At 51.8% G+C, this 18,484-nt stretch overlaps 1 protein-coding gene across 2 annotated transcripts in view; it reads left to right on the forward strand.

The window, feature by feature from the left end:
* Nucleotides 1-18,484, forward strand: part of PPP2R1A (protein phosphatase 2 scaffold subunit Aalpha) — a 38,717-nt gene that overhangs the window by 12,417 nt on the left and 7,816 nt on the right. The window contains exons 1-9 of one of the 2 annotated variants that reach the window (XM_034987158.1): nt 1,823-1,911; nt 3,135-3,237; nt 5,807-5,907; nt 10,040-10,272; nt 11,215-11,362; nt 11,482-11,637; nt 14,063-14,177; nt 14,287-14,357; nt 14,810-14,944. In XM_034987158.1, the coding sequence (XP_034843049.1) occupies nt 3,189-3,237; nt 5,807-5,907; nt 10,040-10,272; nt 11,215-11,362; nt 11,482-11,637; nt 14,063-14,177; nt 14,287-14,357; nt 14,810-14,944 (1,008 nt within the window). In that variant the 5' untranslated portion in view covers nt 1,823-1,911; nt 3,135-3,188. Of the gene's footprint in view, nt 1-614; nt 706-1,822; nt 1,912-3,134; nt 3,238-5,806; nt 5,908-10,039; nt 10,273-11,214; nt 11,363-11,481; nt 11,638-14,062; nt 14,178-14,286; nt 14,358-14,809; nt 14,945-18,484 lie in introns of those variants that run through there. The other variant, XM_034987157.1, reaches the window with a different exon arrangement.

The raw sequence follows: 18,484 nt of genomic DNA on the forward strand, positions 1-18,484 counted from the left end.
TCAACCCCTTATGCTAGTGCTGTTACTAGTGCTGAAGGTACTCCTGTTTATACAGCACTGTTGTTATAATACTGTCTTCTATTAGCTGGTGGTCCTGGGTTTCAGTCCCTGCCCCACAGCATCTGAACTGTGTAACCCTTAGAGGGGACTTTTGTTCCCTAAGCCTGTTTCCTGCTATGTAGAATGAGGCTTATAACAGCTCTGACCTCCCGGTTGTCGTGAGAGCCTGTGTGTGTGAGTACCCAGCCTAGGACCCGGCACAGAGCAAATGTGCTGGAACGTGGCCGCCCTGGTTGGAGCGTGTCAGGTGGTGCTGGGTGCAGGAGGGGACCAAAGCAGAGGAGGAGGATTAGGCGTGTGGGGATGCAGTGTGCAGCTTTAGAGAGTGGTCTTGGAAAGCACCACTGAGTGGGTGTCTGCCCAGTAAGACTCCATGGGTGCTTTTGGTGAGGCTGTTGCTCCCGTTGTAATTTACTGACTCAGGCATTTGGTAGGTATGTGCCACATCCTTACACACATTAGGCTTCCAGAGGCTGCCTGGGTCTGGAGCTCACACACACCCCTAAGTCTGGGCATGCTAACATTCTTCCCTGCTCTTCTCGTTCTCTCATTAGCTTCGTCTCAACAGCATCAAGAAACTGTCCACCATCGCCCTGGCCCTTGGGGTGGAAAGGACCCGCAGCGAGCTCCTGCCCTTCCTGACAGGTGAGGAGGTGGACTCCTGGGGCCCAGGCGGAGTGGGGACTGTCCGGGGGGTGGGGGGCTTGGTTCCTGTTGGGTAAGAGAGGCCTCGTTAGGGATTTAACAGACTGTGAGGGTCTGCCCCGTGCTAGGCACGGTGGGGTGGAGGCAGGATTGGTGAATGGGGTCTGGAGGCAGATGGAGCCAGGTTTGAATCACAGCACTAACAGTTAAAAGCTGGTATCTCGAGGTGAGTCATTTAACCTAACTGTTCCTTAGAGTTTTTATGTATAAAGTGCAGATTAAACACACATGTGCTATAACATTGATGTGAGCATTAAGTAACAGTAAGAGTAATTGCTGACATTTATCCTCTGCCTGCCATGTGCCAGGCAGTGCTCTCAACCCTCTCTTGTGAGGATTGGGTTAGTTCATGGTCCTCAGAACGGGGGCCTTTGCTCAGTAAGTACACATGAGTATTGTTCCCCGTTGTTAATCTCACAGCAGCTCCTTAAGGTAGGGAAGACTGCTGCCCCCATTTTATAGGTGAGGGCGCTGGGGTTGAAGAGGTGAAGGAGTACATTTGCCTGAGACAGCTAAGAGGTGACCCACAGGGGTTATTTATCTAGTCATGCTGGCTGCAGACTTAACAGCACTGGTTAATGACTCAGGGTCCTGACGACCTGGGTTCAAACCCGAGCCCCAGCACCTTCTAGCTGTGTGACCATGGGCAAGGTATTTCACATCTGCCTGCCTCTGCTTCTTCGTGTGTGAAGTGGGCCTAACCGTGTAACCCGATACCAAGCTTAAATAAGATGCCATGTGAAGTGCTCACACAGGCTGTGCTCAGCACGTGGGAAAAGCTGCCAAGTGTTAGTGGTTAGACTGCCCCGCTCACCTCCTGTCTGCAGATGCGTGCAGAGCACTCAGCACAGTGTCTGACACACCGGACCACCAGTTAGAGGTAAATCCTCTGTTCCCGCTGTTCTTCTTACTACTTTATACTAATTGAAATAGCAACTGAAGGCTCAGAGTCACTGTGAAACTCCTACCTGATCCTTTAATTTGGGCTTAGTGGTGATGCCGGGGAGGAAGGGAGCGGAGATGATTATTCCTTCTTTTGACATATGGGGACATGAAGGCCTATAGAGACACAGGGATTGCCCACGGTGACAACGGCTAATGACTGAGGAGCACAGGTTTATCTGCCTGCGAACACCACATGAGCAGGTATCCATGTGACACTGAGCAGGTGACCTGAACTGAGTGGCTTCCACTGGTGAACTGTGGGCAAGACTTGAAAGCTCTTGAGTGCTGAGATGGGGCAGCTGGGCCACAAGGAGTGTGATGTGTGGCATGGTGGTGTAATAAAGTGGGTAAAGGGGGTGCCTGGGTGGCTCAGTCGGTTGTGTCTGCCTTTGGCTCAGGTCATGATCCTGGGATTGAGCCCCCACCTTGGGCTCCCTGCTCAGCGGGGAGCCTGCTTCTCCTTCTGTCATCCATCCTTCAACCCCCCCTCCCCCCGCTCATGTGCACTCTCACTCTCAAATAAGTAAAAGATTAAAAGAAAATAAAGTGGGTAAAGAAGTTGGTGGGACCTGGGTTTGAATCCAGCTGTGCCACCAGCCTGCTAGCAAACCTGGGTCAGCTACTCCATTTCCCCTAGCCTCAACTCCCTTATCTGTCAAGGGGTAAGAGGAGTACCTAACTCAGGGCTGTTGAGGATTAAGTGCTCCATGCGGAGCTGAGTCTGTAGAAAATGCTTGGGAAGTGCTGGTCCCTCTATGGTGAGGTAGTGGGGAAGGCAGCCTGGGGGAGGGAGGGGACTGGCAGGAGTAAACAGCAAATGGAGGCAGGATTGAACATGGTGATTGGATGAAGGGAGAGGCACAGGGGCAGGTGGGCGGGGGGGGGGTTGCCAATTCTGAGTGCCAGGCGGCAGTCTGGGATTAATCCTATAGGTGAAGGTAGGCAGCCATTGTAGATAGGTTCTGGAGGGTGGGCGAATGAGATGTAGAAAATAAACCTGTGCACACAGCATTGTAGGGGGGGGCGGGTATGGGCAAGAAAACAGCAGAGGCAGTCGACTTGGGGTCAGTGGCTGAGAGCAAAGACCCAGGGGTTGGGCAACCTGGTTCAGTCCCAGCCAGGACATGCTTCATTTCCTCTGTAAAACGGGAATCATCATCTAATATGTGGGCTGCTGTTAAGATTCAGTGAATTTTTTTTTAAAGATTTATTTGACAGAGGTGGAGAGAGTGAGCACAAGGAGGGGTGATGGCAGGCAGAGGGAGAAGCAGGCTCCCCGCTGAGCAGGGAGCCCGATACGGGACTTGATCCCAGGACCCCGGAATCGTGACCTGAGCCGAAGGCAGATGCTTAACCAGCTGAGCCACCCAGGCGCCCCAAAATTCAGTGAATCTAACATATGTGTCCTCTTTATTTCATCATAGAGCCACATGTGACATCACAGTAATGCAAGTGAGAGGAACTGTAGAAGCCATGAGATGGAAGAGGAGTCAGGCATTCAAGACACATTTCTTTGGGGTGCTTTCGTTAAGTGGTGGCAGATTTTCTTTCCTTTGGGCTTCACCCTTTGCAAAATGTTCAAAATAGCAAATGGTAGATACATTGCGTCTTTCAGAAAAGGTGGTACTGTTTCAGAACAAGCTGAAAGCCCTCTCTCAGCTCACACCTACAGAACAGTCGCAGTGTTATGAGGGGAAAATTACCACGTGATGCCCCAGTGTGTTGGAAACAGGTGTTGGTAATTTTTTGGCCACAGTGAGATGCGGATGGGTTCCAGGGTGAGTCAGGTCACTTGTGTGTGCCAGTGGCTGAAAAGTCACGTGCCATTTAAAGGCTTGTACCCAGGCAAACACCAGTGAAAAGTATCCTCAGAAATCCCAGATTTGCCTTAAACACACCACGTGGTTTTGTTGGGAAGGTGTATGAATGCAGGTTCCCTGAGCAGAGGAGAGTGGCTTGTTGCTGCCTTTCATCGCGTTCATGGCATCTCTTCAAGCTCAGGACAGAAGAGTCTTTTCTGTTTAAAAGATCTGGGTTCATTTAAGCGAATACACGGTATAGTTAAAAAATACCTCGAAGGAGGCCATTTGTAGGCATATTTCATAAATATCTAACGCACACCACTGTGGGCTGTGAGATGGAGAGCAAATCAAAGTTCCCGTCTTCATGGAGCTTCTGTTCCAGTCAGGGGAATAAGTAGTGATGAAGCCAGAGAGACACAAAGTGGAAATAAGGGTAAGGGATATTCCAGTGGTGGCCAGGGCAGGTCTTCCTGGGGCTGTGGTCTGAATGGCACCTGCCGTGTAGGACTTTGGGAGAAGAATGTTCCAGGTACAGGAAGAGGCAGGCGTGGATGGGCACAGTGTTGGAGGGAAGATGTGGGTTGGAGATCGGTACAGTGGCCACATCACCTGGGATCATGGTGTATGGAGTCAGGATTTTAATTCATGTTCCTTAGAAACCATTGGAAGATGGAGGTAGGGGAGTGTCATGATTTAAAGCATCACTCAGGACTCTGGAAGGAAGCTGGGTGGTTTGGGGGCCAGGGCAGAAGCAGAAAAATCAGTTAGGAAGCAGTTGTAGTCATCCAGCAAGATGGTGGTCATCAGAGGGACACTGAGGTGGACGGTGGACAGGTCTGCATCAGAGAGGTGGGGAGGAGGCATCCCTAAGCCTCTGAGGCCAAGAAGATGGGGAGGCTGGGAAGGCGGTTCTGTGGGGGTGGGGACCATGAAAATAGGAGGTGCTGGCAGGTTCCACGTATTTGGCTTTCAGGAACGCGGCTGGGCCAGGGAGTCTGGACTGAGGACTGAGTTGAATACGAATTGAGGCCATGGATATGCACAAGGTCTCCGGGAGATAGAGAAAATGGGGAGGGTGAAGTTAACTATGTACGGAGAGGGCGAAGTTAACTGTGTACAGAGAGGGCCAGGGAAACTGAGGCTGGGAAGGACCCAAGGGCCTGGTGGGCCCGGAGCTACACTGGTGTGTTCTCTGAAGCGCTGACTCGGGCCAGACCCCATGCTGAGCTCTTCATAGAAAACATCACTTTGCTTTGGTCTCACACAGCTCTGTTGGGATGTGGGGTGAGAAAACAGGCTCAGAGGTGAAGTGAATGGCCGCACACCCAGCCAGCAGTAGAGCAGAGAACCCACCACAAGGTGAGGAGGATGAGGACAGCCCCATGAGCAGAGAGGGTGGTGAGGAAGTGACCCAGAGTGTGAACCTACCACTTCTCACACCCCATCGGCCAGAGCAGGGTCCCTTGGCCTGCCAGCTGCAGGGGAGCCTGGAGATGTCTGGCTGGGCTGCCGTATGCTTGGCTTAATCTCGGCAAGTTGAAATGCTAGCATAGATGTCAGGGATGTTAGCGTCTTCTGCCACAGAGGTCAGCAGTTCCTACTGGAAGCATCTTCTGCCATACTGTTGAGAAAGGCCCTTGGTTTGAGCATTAGGACACAGCAGCTCTGTCTTTACACAGTCATCCAGTGTTCTTCCAGCAAACCTGGACTGAGCTCCTGCTGTGCTCATCTCTGGCAGAAAATGGGGTACAGAGAGGAGCCGGTCCTGGACTCCTAAGGACTCTGATAAAGGTGGCTTGGGATTGAGGGGAGCGTAGAGAAGGGACGTGCCCTGGTCTGGTCAGGAAACCTGAACTGAATCTTGAAGGATGGAGAAGAATTTCTCAGACTGAAGAGAAAGATTAGTTCTTGGCAGAGAAGGCAGTGCTGAGGGTAAAAGCTGGACCAAACCGAAAAGCCCCCATTTACCAGGCTCTGTGCTCATGTGCATGGTCTTGTTTGCTCCTCACTGTAATTCCTGCTGAGATGTACATTAGCACCATTTTACAGGTGCAGAAATGGGTTCGCAGACTGGTCTCACTCACCCAGTGTCCCTCACCTAGTAAAGGGCAGAAGAGGGACTTTGGTGCTCTGTCCTCTGACCCAAGCCTGCACCTTGATCTCTGCACCAGTCAGGGTGGAGGGTGAGAGTTAGAGGAAGCAGAATGGAGCCTGCTTGTTCCCAGCTTGGGTCACTCAGGGGCTGGAGTCAGACTTGGCATGGGACTGTAACAGAGTCTGTCTTTGTTCCACAGACACCATCTACGATGAGGATGAGGTCCTCTTGGCCCTGGCAGAACAGCTGGGAACCTTCACTACGCTGGTGGGAGGCCCCGAGTACGTGCACTGCCTGCTGGTGAGTCTGGAGGCAGGGAGGTCTCCTGCCCACCCCTTGGGGGTCAGATCCATGGCCCTGCCAGGAGCAGGATGGGAAGAATGCAGGAGAGGCTGGGGGTCACGTTCTAGGAACAGGCAAGCCTTGGACATTCCCTTTAATCCACCAGATTAGTAGTAGCGTTTCATATAGCAATACCAAAAATACACTTGTTTATCTTCCTGTTAGCTGGGCACTTGGCCCAACATAGAGGGCTTTGGGCTTTGGGCTTGGAGGCAGTCTGAGTTCTATCACTCTTTTGCTGTGCAACTTGTAAGAGTTACTTAACCTCTCTGTGTTATACTTTCCTCATCCGTAAAATGGGAGTCATTAAAATGTATCTTTTTAATTGATTAAAGCCCTTGGTGTGGTACTTGGCACATGGTAAATACTATCAGGTGTTAGCTGCCAGTGTCATTATGCCATATGTTACGAGGTCATGTCCACCCTTTGGGGTAGGGACATTTCCCTTTTCGTAAATGAGCCACTGGGCACACTGAGGGGTAAGCACCTTGGCCAAGGCCTCGCAGGTAGTAAGTAGCAGAGCTGGGGTTCCAGGTGCCTGCCTGTGCGCCCCTGTGCTTGGTGATGGCTAGGGACACAGAGATGGGTCAGATACCAATAGTAACTGCTGTTTGTGAGAAGAGCAAGGTGGACTCCATTGTCACCAGGGAAACACTCTGGTCCTGCCATCCGGGAAGGAGGAGCCTCGGGTTTCCGAGCCCCTTGGTTTTCGTTGTTCCTCAGAGCCCCAGGTCACTGCTCCTGCCTGCTCTCCCCCTGCCCCCGATAATCCTGTATGTCATGCTTCTGAAGACACAGTTTTATATTTGGCATCTGCACTTAATGATGTCTTAATTTTTATCATAGCCTTTTTCCTTTTAGTGGTGTATAAAATAATGGCATTTCTTAAAATTGAGGGGATTTCGGGTTTGAACAGATATTTCTTCTAAACAGTGTTGTTTCTGAAGAAATTGGATAATTGTCATTAAATATTGGTCTGTCAGCTTTCATCTGTGTGTACGTGTATAATTTATGTGTATGTACACACAGACAGTTGTATGCGAATGAGATCATTTCCTGCATTTTACACAGATTAGGGCTGCTTAACACAAACATGATGAGGTCTGGGGGCCAGCGTGAAAAAGGGGTCCCTTGAGCTCCATGGAACTTTCTGTAAGCCCTGGAATTTATCAGTTTTACTGAGGAGAGAATTTGTAGCTTTCAGCAGCATCTCAGAGGACTTGGGAGCAGAAAACACGGATCCCATAGCTTCAACAAGGGGCCCCAAGGCCCTCAGATGGTGTAGGGCTCAGGCTTGCTGGGGAGCAGGACTGGAACCCTGGAGTCCTTGCCTTACCAGGTCAGGGTCATCCCACACATATTTTGGGGAAGAGTCACGTGTCCTCTGGGACCAGTGTTCATCCTGGGGGCCCTGGGCCAGGGAGCACTGGTAACACATCCTGAGGACCCTGGGCCAGGGAGCACTGGTAACCCAGAGGCCAGTCAGGCCCGAATGCTGGTGCTCCTTGGTGCCTGCAGGTGCCTTCTGCACAGTCACCTGTCATGTCCCCTAGGGGCCCTATGAGATGCACACTGGTGCTAGCCCCAGTTCACAGATGAGGAAGGAAACTGAGGCTCGAGGTCTGGTTTAGGTTGAATTGCCTGAGCTGGGAAGAGACAGAGTCAGGATTCAAACCCAGGCTCCTGCCTCTTAATCACTGCCACTCCTCTCTCTTATCGCCCCCCCCCCCCCCCCCTCCCCCCCCCCCCCCCCCCAAGGGCTCTCAGTAGCTCTACAGGCTGATTAGAGCTGGGCAAGAGGGAAGCTGGGGGACCTTAGAACCTGGAGGAGGCACCTGACCTGTTCCGGATGGGAAGGGGGAGCTGTCAGCGAAGGCCTCCTGGAGGAGGTACCAATGGATCTGGATTTTGACAAAGAGAAATGGAAAATGGCTATTGTGCAATTTGTTCGCTCCACGAACATGAGTACCAAGTATGGGCTCCGGAACCCAGAGGTGTGTCAGAGCCATCCAGCCCTCGTGTCTCTGGAGGGGTGAAATGGGATTAATTTCACAGGGAGCCGCGTAGCTACGGCACAAGGATTGATTCTGTATCTACAGCTCTTAACCGTTTTGGAATCCTGGGTCGCTTTGAAAATCTGATGAAAACTCTAGAGCCTCCTAAAAGTACAGTGATTTTAGGAGGTTCACACCCCTCCCCCGCATATTCTCTGGGTTTGAGAACTCTGCCCTCTCTCCTTCATGGAGAACCCACAGCACGACTTCTCATTGTGGGAAAGCATCCCTTGGAGTTTCCTAAACATGCACCTTCCTGGGCCCTGCCCTGGTGGAGGGTCTGATTCTGTTGGTCTGTGCTGAGTGAGCTAGGCCTCCTGGGTGATCACAGACCTCACTGTGCGAACCACCGCCCGCAGCGACCCCCTAGGGCCGGCACCCTGGCGCGACATAAGTACCACTTGGCCTCGGTCACTCTCTGGATGGAACAGGTGAATGGCAAATACTGATTGCGGACCTACCTCCGTGTGCCGGCGTGGGAAGCGGGAAGACCAGGAACAGAGAGGAGCCCAGTCCCTTCAGTAGCCCAGCGTCCCCACCTTCAGCCGCACTCCTATGAGACGAGCCAGAGACCCTGCGATAGCATGGCGTTAGGACAGAGGCCACACACTGGCGGCCCCCAGGCTGCCATAGTGTCACATTTTCCTCTTGAATCACTGCCAGTCTTTTGTGAATTTTTTTTTGTTTATATCCATCGTGGTTAAAAATACCAACAACCATTTTTAAGGATACGGTTTTGTGGCATTAAGTGTATTCACATTGTGGTGCGGCCACCACCACCATCTGTCATCTTCCCCCATTAACCAGTAACTCCCCATATCCCCTCCTCCCCTGCCCCTTGGGGCCCACCATTCCACTCTCTGTGTCTATGAATCTGGTTACTCTAGGGTCTTCATACAAAGGAATCCTACAACGTGTGGCCTTCTCTGACTGCCTTATTTCACTCAGCATAATGTCTTCAGTGTTCGTCCATTGTGTAGCATGTGTTAAATGAGATTTTTGACATATACACACCTGCCCCCTTTGGCTGCTTTTGGAAAACTGATTGCTTTTACCAGCTGTGTTTTCCTGGGGAGACAGTTGATGGAGCTGGGAAGCAGCTGTCCTTCCTAGGCTACATGCCACAGTTTCTGCCTCCTTCAGTTGTCCCCACCCGCCACCTTTGCTCCTTGCTCCATTCTCTTGCCTGCTTGGGTTCTGGAGGCATTTCCGTGTACGATTTCTTCCTGCCTTCTACACCTGTCAGGCCACACTGGACTTCAGACCGCAGATCTTCACACCTTTATTTGAACAGACTAGAATCACTTAAGCCTCCCTTTATTCAGTCAGTAATTGCTGAGCTCCCGCCCTGTCCGAGGAGCTCTGCTGGGTTCTGGGGACATGTGATGAACCAGTCAGATGTCCCTAAAGGAGCAGGACCCCTCCAGGCCTGCGGTCCCAAGCCTCAGGTTTGCCAGTCACGTGAGCTCCTGGGGCAGTCCCCTATCAGAAACCACAGCCGTGCTTTTAACCCTTTGCAAACTCGGGAACCCGGTGGCCTGGTTTGGATCCTGTCTTGTAGCTAGCACTAGAATGGGCAAGTTAATTTAACTTGCCTGCCTCAGTTTCCTCTTCTGTAAAATGAAGACCGTCACGGGACCTGCTTCATAGAGTCGACATTGTCCCCTGTTCTCTTCCACCCCCCCCCCCCCCAGGTCCCAGGTCCCAGGTTGTGTGACACAGTGACCCTGCTTAGGACACCCAGCAGATAGATGTTCCAGTCAGTATCCATGATTATCCATGCACTGTGAGGAGCCAAGGACAGCTGTGGCCCTCTGCTCAGAAAGTGATAGGTAGAATTGTGAGGATCCTGGCCCTCAATGAAGCTCCTTCAAGGGCCTCTATGTGAGGCTCTTTGTTGGGGCTCTTCAGGAAGGCCTGCAGGTGGGGAGGTCAAGGAAGGTTTCTCTGAGATGAGCCACGAGGGGCATGGGGTAGGGCTCGAGGCTGGGGTGGTGAGGAGGGGACCTGCTGTGACCTTGTGCTCTGTCCCGCAGCCACCCCTGGAGTCGCTGGCCACGGTGGAAGAGACGGTGGTGCGGGATAAGGCGGTGGAGTCCTTGCGGGCCATCTCGCACGAGCACTCACCCTCTGACCTCGAGGCCCACTTCGTGCCGCTGGTGAAGCGGTTGGCGGGCGGCGACTGGTTCACCTCCCGCACCTCCGCTTGCGGCCTCTTCTCTGTCTGCTACCCCCGCGTGTCCAGCGCCGTCAAGGCAGAACTTCGACAGTGAGTCCTAGCCTTGCCTCAGCTTGGACCCCTTCTCTCAGGCTCAGCCCCCACTCCGCCCCTCCTCCGCCCCTCAGAGAGCGGCGTCCCCAGGCCGGGGCCAGACACAGCCTCTTGCTCATTTAGGAAATGGAGAAATGATAGCTCCTTCCTCCCATTGGGCATCGTGAGGATTTACAAGAACGACCACATACAAAGTGCGGGGAACAGATCTGGCTCATAAAAGCACCCCACCCGTGGGGTGGGTGCCATTTCAGGCCTGCCCCCGGTCCAGAACCCTCACAGATACACTGGCTCAGTTTGGCCGCCTCCTCCACCCTCCTCCCCTTAGGCTTGATACTCCAGAGAATTCCTTGTATGTAAGACTCCTCTCCAGGAACAGTGAATGAAAATGCTTCTAAGTGGATTAAAATTTCCCATTAGTATGTGTTTCTTCCCCTCCCTCTGGACGTCATTCACTCACCAGCTGCACAGACTGTTGAGCAGCAAGCGCAGGCCCTGAGTTCTTACACATGACAGAATACTGGTTTACAGCTGCCCACGTTTGCTTAGAGGTCTGTGTGCATGCGTGCATCCCCCACACTCCTGAAAAGTAAAACCTTTGAGGAACCCCTGGACAGCATCTTAGCCCAACAACTTTATATGGTCAGAATGATACAGTCAGTAACTGCCGTTCACTAGGACTTACTATGTGCAGATCGGCTGCTCTGCTTTCACGCACATTATCTCGTGTAAACCTCATCGTGACCTTGTGCGGTGGGAAGTATCACCATCAGCTCCATTCTATAGGCCTGGGAAGACTCGGGGGCTCATCGCTTGTCCGGGGTCGCTCAGGCAAAGCCAGGACTTGGCGTGACTGCGTCTGCTTTCTCCTCTCTTCCTCTGTGTGCTGCTATGGGATCCTAGGCCTTCCTCCCCCTGAGTCCCACTTCCAACCCCCAGGTACTTCCGGAACCTATGCTCAGATGACACCCCCATGGTGCGGCGGGCCGCAGCCTCCAAGCTGGGGGAGTTCGCCAAGGTGCTGGAGCTGGACAATGTCAAGAGTGAGATCATCCCCATGTTCTCCAACCTGGCCTCTGACGAGCAGGTGGGCTCTGCTCCCCAACCCCCTACTCCATCCCCTTCCTCTAGCAGATCCTGTGTCTAAAAGGGACTCCCAAAGGTAACGGGTCTCTGCGGCCCTCACAGCTCTGATCCTCTCCGCAGGACTCGGTGCGGCTGCTGGCGGTGGAGGCATGTGTGAACATCGCCCAGCTACTACCCCAGGAGGATCTGGAGGCCCTGGTGATGCCCACTCTGCGCCAGGCTGCTGAGGACAAGTCCTGGCGCGTCCGATACATGGTGGCTGACAAGTTCACAGAGGTGGGGACAGTTCACAACTCACAGATGGGGAAACTGAGGCCCTCAGAGGGGTAGGGATGGGGCCACACGTAGAAGCTGGGTTTTTAGTTATATCCAACAAATTATTGGGTGTTTGAGCAGTAAGATCTCTGATCATCTGGCTGCGTCTCACTTCATATTGCCAACCCGGGTTGAGTAATAGTCGCAACTTGAAGAGCTGTGTTGGGAAGGATTCTGAAGCCAAGTTCAGGTTCTGTGGAGAGCCACAGAGCAGAGAAGGGTAATATGTGTGTGCTCTTGACCTAATCAAACTCTCCCCTTTTACAAAAGGGAGGGCATAGCCTGTATTAGTTTTGGGGACTGCCATGACACAGTACCACAGACTGGAGGGTACTTTATTTGCTCACTGTGCTGGAGATTAGTCCAGGACTTTTTTTTTTAAGATTTTATTTACTTATTTATTGGGCGAGAGAGGAGGAACAGAGAGAGAGGGACAAGTAGACTCCTCACTGAGCACAGAGCCCACCGGAGGGCTTGATCCCAGGACCCTGAGATCATTACCTGAGCCAAAATCAAGAGTCTGGCACTTAACTGACTGAGCCACCCAAGCGCCCCTCCGAGACTTCTTTTCTTGGCTTGTAGATGGTCTTTTCCCATATCTTCACATGGTCTCCCCTCTGTGCATGCCTGTGTCCTAATCTCCCCCTCTTATAAGGATTCCAGTCATTTTGGAGTAGGGCCACCTTAATTACCTCTTAAAACCCTGTCTTCAAATACAGTCACTTTCTGAGGTACTGAGGGGTTAGGGCCTGCAACATAGGAATTTTGGAGGCTCAGTTCAGCCCATAGCACAGCTCAGAACCGGTCAGAATGACACCACCAGGCAGGCAGAACAAGGAAAAGATCCCAGGTCTCTGACAAGATCCTAGGACAGTGCTCTTTCCACAGAGACTCAAGTTTGCTTATCCCACCATCATGTTTGTTGAGCATTGGCTCTTTTTGTGGGTGCTGGGGATCCAGTGAATTCATATTCCCAGCCTCCCCAAGGAGCAGGCAGCCTGAAGGGGAGGGTCCGCTGAGATAGAGGGAAACTGTCAGCCCCAAAGCCGACAGACCTGTGTGGGGCATTGAGAAGAGGAGGTGGTGCTGCAGCTGGTTCTAGAAGATGAGTGGGTGAGAGCTGGGTTAGGACTGTGTTCCAACAAAAGGACAGCATGCGCATGGAGCCCTGGGAGTCCAGAACCAGTGCAAGTGAGAACATTCAGGACTTGCTCTTGGGGGCCCCACATGAGAGAAAGCTGGAGAGAAGCACAGGGTTCGAGTCTTGGGTGCCATTCTACCCTGTGGCTCCCTGTTCCTGTGAGTGTGCTTATTTCCATGGTGTTTGCTGGAAGGACTTGGAGCCTCAGGATAACATTTCCAGGACCATCCGTGTTCCCCGTGAAAATGTTAGCACAGGGCGGCTGCACCCTGGAGGCTCAGCACCTGGTTAAAGACGATTCTTCCATCCTCGGCTTCTGGACAGCATGACCTGGATCACACTGGGTTTTAGATAAAAGCTCAATGAAGGCAGGGATTTTAGAGTTAAGCAGTGCGCAGTGCGCAGGAGACACTCAGTAGGTGTCCTGTTTTGTCTGAGGGGCAGCACTTGCCCCAGGTAGCATTGGGCCCTTCAGAGTTTTTGTTTGTTGCCTTCTTCGTCATGAGCTGTCCTGCTTCCTGCGAAGTCTTCCGGAGCCAGCTTTTCAGCAGAACACAGGTGCCTTCCCTGGCATGCCTTCTTCCCCCTCAGTCTTGACGCGCCATTTCGTTGCAAGAGTAATACAGGGGGGCGCCTGGGTGGCTCAGTCGTTAAGCGTCTGCCTTCGGCTCAGGTCGTGATCCCAGGGTCCTGGGATCGAGCCCCGCGTCGGGCTCCCTGCTCCGCGGGGAGCCTGCTTCTCCCTCTCTCACTCCCCCTGCTTGTGTTCCCTCTCTCGCTGTGTCTCTCTCTTCAAATAAATAAATAAAATCTTTAAAAAAAAAAAAAAAAAGAGTAATACGGGGTCGGGTAACCAATTTGAAAAATATAGAATATAAATTAAAATTAATATTTAACTAAAATTAATAAAAAGGAGGAGCCATACCACTAGAATGTTTTTGGATCAGATAACAGAAAACCCCACCCCAAATGGCTTGAGCAGTAAGGAGACCTGTTGTTATTTTTAATGCAGACAACACTGTGCGGTAGGTACTCATGGCCCTCATTCTGCTTTTGAGGAAACAGGCTCAGAGAGACTTGGAGACTTGCCTGGGCTCACCCCGTGGTGCTGGGAGTAGATCTCAGCAGTGATTCCAAGGGCCGCGTTCTTCTCACCCCCAGTTCTGGTGCCTTTAACTTCGATTCTGGTCTCATTCACCCAGAGTACTGCCCAGCCCTCTCACTCCCCCTGCTTTCTGTCTGCAGCTCCAGAAAGCAGTGGGGCCTGAGATCACCAAGACAGACCTGGTGCCTGCCTTCCAGAACCTGATGAAAGACTGTGAGGCCGAGGTGAGGGCCGCAGCCTCCCACAAGGTCAAAGGTTGGTGCTGGCAACCGGAACACAGCAAATGGGAGGGTGTCCGAGGGGCCCGAGGCAGAACCAGGACATCAGGTCTCACCTTCCTCTGCCTCCCTTCTCCCTCCCACAGAATTCTGTGAAAATCTCTCAGCTGACTGTCGGGAGAATGTGATCATGACCCAGATCTTACCCTGCATCAAGGTAACAAGGAGTTTGGTGGGAGGAATAGGGCAGATCTTAGCCTGCTGAAGAGGAGGGGTGGACATTGGGCTTTATGGACATTCAGAGGCAAACAGTCCCCAGCCTTCTAGGACTGGGCGGTGTTGGGTTGGAAGCAGGTGGGGTCCCTGAGTGCAGGCAGAATCTGAGGTTTGGGGCTGAGCTTGGAGTGGGAGTGCTTCCCCTCAAAAGTTCTAAGAGCTTTGGCCTTAGGGTGGGGGGCTTCTAGGAGCAGGCTCATGGAGCTCTAAGCAGGCGGGACAGGTAAAGAAACTGCCTTATACCTTTGTACCCTAAACCATCCCTGCTCCATGAGGGAGAAGGGCAGAAGCAGGCCAGGGCTCAGGCCTCATAGCAGGTGGGAGTGTGCTTGGTCACTTGCTGCTGCAGGGGTCATCCTGACCCTGTGGCTCCCCCTTCCTTCTCCCTCCCAGGAGCTGGTGTCAGATGCCAACCAACACGTGAAGTCGGCCCTGGCCTCCGTCATCATGGGCCTCTCGCCCATCCTGGGCAAAGACAACACCATTGAGCACCTCTTGCCCCTCTTCCTGGCTCAGCTGAAGGATGAGGTAAGGGTGCCGCAAAGGCTCGAGCCCTCGGTTGGCAGAGGTGACAGGTGGGTCAGCTGCTTTCCCAGATTGGCCGGGAGTCTCCTAGAATCTTAACAGACACCCAGGTCCCGAATGAGTTGAATACTGGTGGGCACTGTCTACTGTGCATTCGCTCATTCACTTATTAGGCAACGTTTTGCATGCCCTTGCTCTGTGCTGGTTCTTTTTCTGGGTGTCAGGGATACCAAAAAAATCTAAGACAGTTGTACTTCTCAGAGACCTTCAGAGACTGACAGTAGAGAGAGACAGATGGGCAATCCCATGATACCATGATCATGTAGGTGCTGTGATACATTTGTGTCTTTTAAAATTTAGGTAAAGGTGCTGTAATGAAGACCCCAAAATACAGTGGCTTACATAAGAGAATTAATTTTCTCACAACAGTTCAGAGCTAGGTGGGCCTACGCTGGGGGTTAGCCCTGCTGACCTCCGCGCTCTCTGGGTCTGAGACAGCTGCTCTGATTTTCACCACCCCCAGCCAGTATGGAGGCAGAAGGTATCAGACAGCAGGAAGTGTGGTCCTCATAAGGGCAAGACCCAAAAGAGAGCACCCATCAGTCTGTTCCCTCCCCACACACCCCATTGGCCAGAGCCAGTCATGCGACCACACCTTGCGGGTTCAGTTGGCCTGGAGCACAGAAGATGAGTGTGCGCTGGGTGATGGCTGGACAGGTCGTGGGGTGACAGCCAAGGAAGGAGTTTGGACTTGAACCAAACGGTGGGCAGCTGGAGGCACTGGAACAGATCTGGGTGTTAGAAAGGAACCCTGGGCGCCTGGGTGGCTCAGTTGGTTAAGTGACTGCCTTCGGCTCAGGTCATGATCCTGGAGTCCCTGGATCGAGTCCCGCATCGGGCTCCCTGCTGAGCAGGGAGTCTGCTGCTCCCTCTGACCCTCCCCCCTCTCATGTGCTCTCTCTCATTCTCTCGCTCTCTCTCAAATAAATAAATAAAATCTTAAAAAAAAAAAAAAGGAACCCTGAGGCTACTGTCAAAGAAAGAATGCAGTGGGGAGGCCAGGAGAGGTACAGGGAGACCAGGCTGGTGGGAGAGAGGTGTGGCTGCAGAGATGCGGACAGGACCATGTGGGGCAGGGGTGGTTTGCAGGCTCCCTGGTTCTTGTCATGGTGGTGACCAGGCAGATGGTGAGACAGTTTGCTGGACTGTGACTCATTCTGCCAAAGGCCTCAGTCTTCCTGCCTCCCTGCTCTCCCTACACCCCCCGCCCCCCAGCACACCCAGTACTAGGAAATCACATCAGCCTGAGTCCTCTGCCACTGGCCCCAAAATGTCACGTTTTTAAATTCTGCTATGATGGGATAATCTCTCAGCCACAGAATTACAGACAATGCGCCCTTTAAAGAGAAGCTTAGTAATCTTACTTTTGGTCATTTATTTGTATCAGTTGTTACAGTTTAAACCATAATTTTTGTAATGACTTGAATTTTATGACCCAAGTAAAGTGCTTCACATATGTTTTCTTTTAGAAGTATGCTTTTTGTAGTTATAACTTGTTATGATTTATATTCACTTCTGATGCTTAAATGGGGACAGCTTGCCTGGTGAGAGTCCCTCGAATTGGCTTTTGTGTCCTTTTAACACCTCACCAGGGCCTTGGAGAGCATTTTGCTTTCTGGCGTCGAGGAGAGATCCACACTGAGCTTGAGTGTGAAGGTGAGCCCACACGTGCTAAAACAGTGCGGGAGCCGGAGCCGGAGCCAGAGCCGGTTTCTGCACTGGTTTCGCCGTTAGCAAGTGCTGCGTGGCGATCATACTCCCGTAGCCGCGGTCTGTCCCAGCGCAGCTTCTCTTGCAAAGAAGAAAAGAAAAAAACCCATCGTGGTTTTCTTGGTGTGAGTTAGTCATCTGGCTTGTATTTGAGATTTCAATTTTAGATCTGTGAACTTTATATTTTATATGTGATAAGGTTTATAAACTTATCCAAATAAAAGGCCTTTTTCTGGATATGCCTGAAGTTACGTGGCGTAAGGCGTTGTATTTGTTTGCGCCTTCTCTTCTCATGTGTTCAGGACACCGTGCCTTATGCACCAGGGGCTCAGGTGACCTCCCAGGAGCTAGGTGGGGGCCAGCCCTGTCTTTGAAAAGTGTAGGTTTCGGACAGTCCAGGCCTGCTGAGTTAACCCTTCACTGCACACACACACTCACTTGGTTTATTGGCTCATTTCAAAGCCTTGTTTTGTTGTTGTTTTATGACCAGAGTAGTTTCAATAAGGAAATAGTTTTCTGCCCTTCCTGAGGGTAAGTGGTGGTTTGTGGGAAAGCCTTCATCTGAGAAAGGCTTCTCCTGTCTCTGGTCTCTGGCTGACATGGAGTCTCAGAATTATACCTGACCTTTCAGATACCCCAGCAAGAGTTGCTCTTCAGCTGTGGCCCAGAGTTCCTCCTCTGGGCCTTCTGAGATGGGCTTTCTGATGCTCTGCACCAGGGAGTGACATGGCAACTGGGGGAAGTAAGCCTGTTGACACAGGAGGCTTGGTTTGGCTCGTGTGTTGCTGCAGAGTCCATACTCAGTTAGGTGGTGGTTTGTTAGATGCTCATTTCTTCCTCGTCTCCAGAGGTGAGACTCCCATATGGGTACGTGCAGTATTTTCCATCTTTAGGATTGTGTATGGCTAACCTTCAGGGAAAGTAAAGAGGCCCATTCACTGTCAGGACATTCACAGCCCTGGGTAGGTGCTAACTCCCTTAATTCTTCATCACATTTGAAAGCAGGCCAGACTCAGCACGTGGGTCTCTACACAGTACAGAAAGGCCATCACGATGGTTTTAGATGCCTTTCACTTGTTTTTTATTCAAATGAGACCTCAATCTGGTTGATTTCCAATTTATTCAAAGAAGAAATTTCCCTCTTTATATTGGGTGTTGCTGATGCCTTCATACCAAGTGAGGGATAATGCGAGGCTCCCTCCTCACCCTTGCCAGCCCTGACTCTGACCACATCTTGGTCCGCCCAGTTGACTTGGATCATCTTTATTACATTCCCCTGGAGTAGATTCTGACACATGCACATCCAAACTAACTTGCCTTCCTAGACTGGGGTTAGGGTGGCAGATGGGGCTGTTCCCACTCCAGAAATCTTTCTTAGGAAAAGAAAGAATAGGTATAATCTCTTAACATTATGACAGTTCAGGCTTTTATAAACATTATAATGTTTATAAAACATTGTTTATATGTTTATAAAACATTGTCCCTTTAAGAAAAGCAGCGTTGAGGGGGTGCCTGGGTAGCTCAGTTGTTAAGCGTCTGCCTTCAGCTCAGGTCATGATCCCAGGGTCCTGGGATCGAGCCCCGCATCGGGCTCCCTGCTCCACGGGAAGCCTGCTTCTCCCTCTCCCACTCCCCCTGCTTGTGTTCCCTCTCGCTGTGTCTCTGTCAAATAAATAAAATCTTTAAAAGAAAAAAAGAAAAGCAACGTTGAGGGGTGCCTGGGTGACTTGAACGGTTAAGCATCTGACTCTTGATTTTGACTCACGTCAAAAT

Source organism: Mirounga leonina, unplaced genomic scaffold (genome assembly GCF_011800145.1).
Source record: "Mirounga leonina isolate KUSES-001 unplaced genomic scaffold, KU_Mleo_1.0 Mir_376, whole genome shotgun sequence".
Lineage (NCBI taxonomy): Eukaryota > Metazoa > Chordata > Mammalia > Carnivora > Phocidae > Mirounga > Mirounga leonina.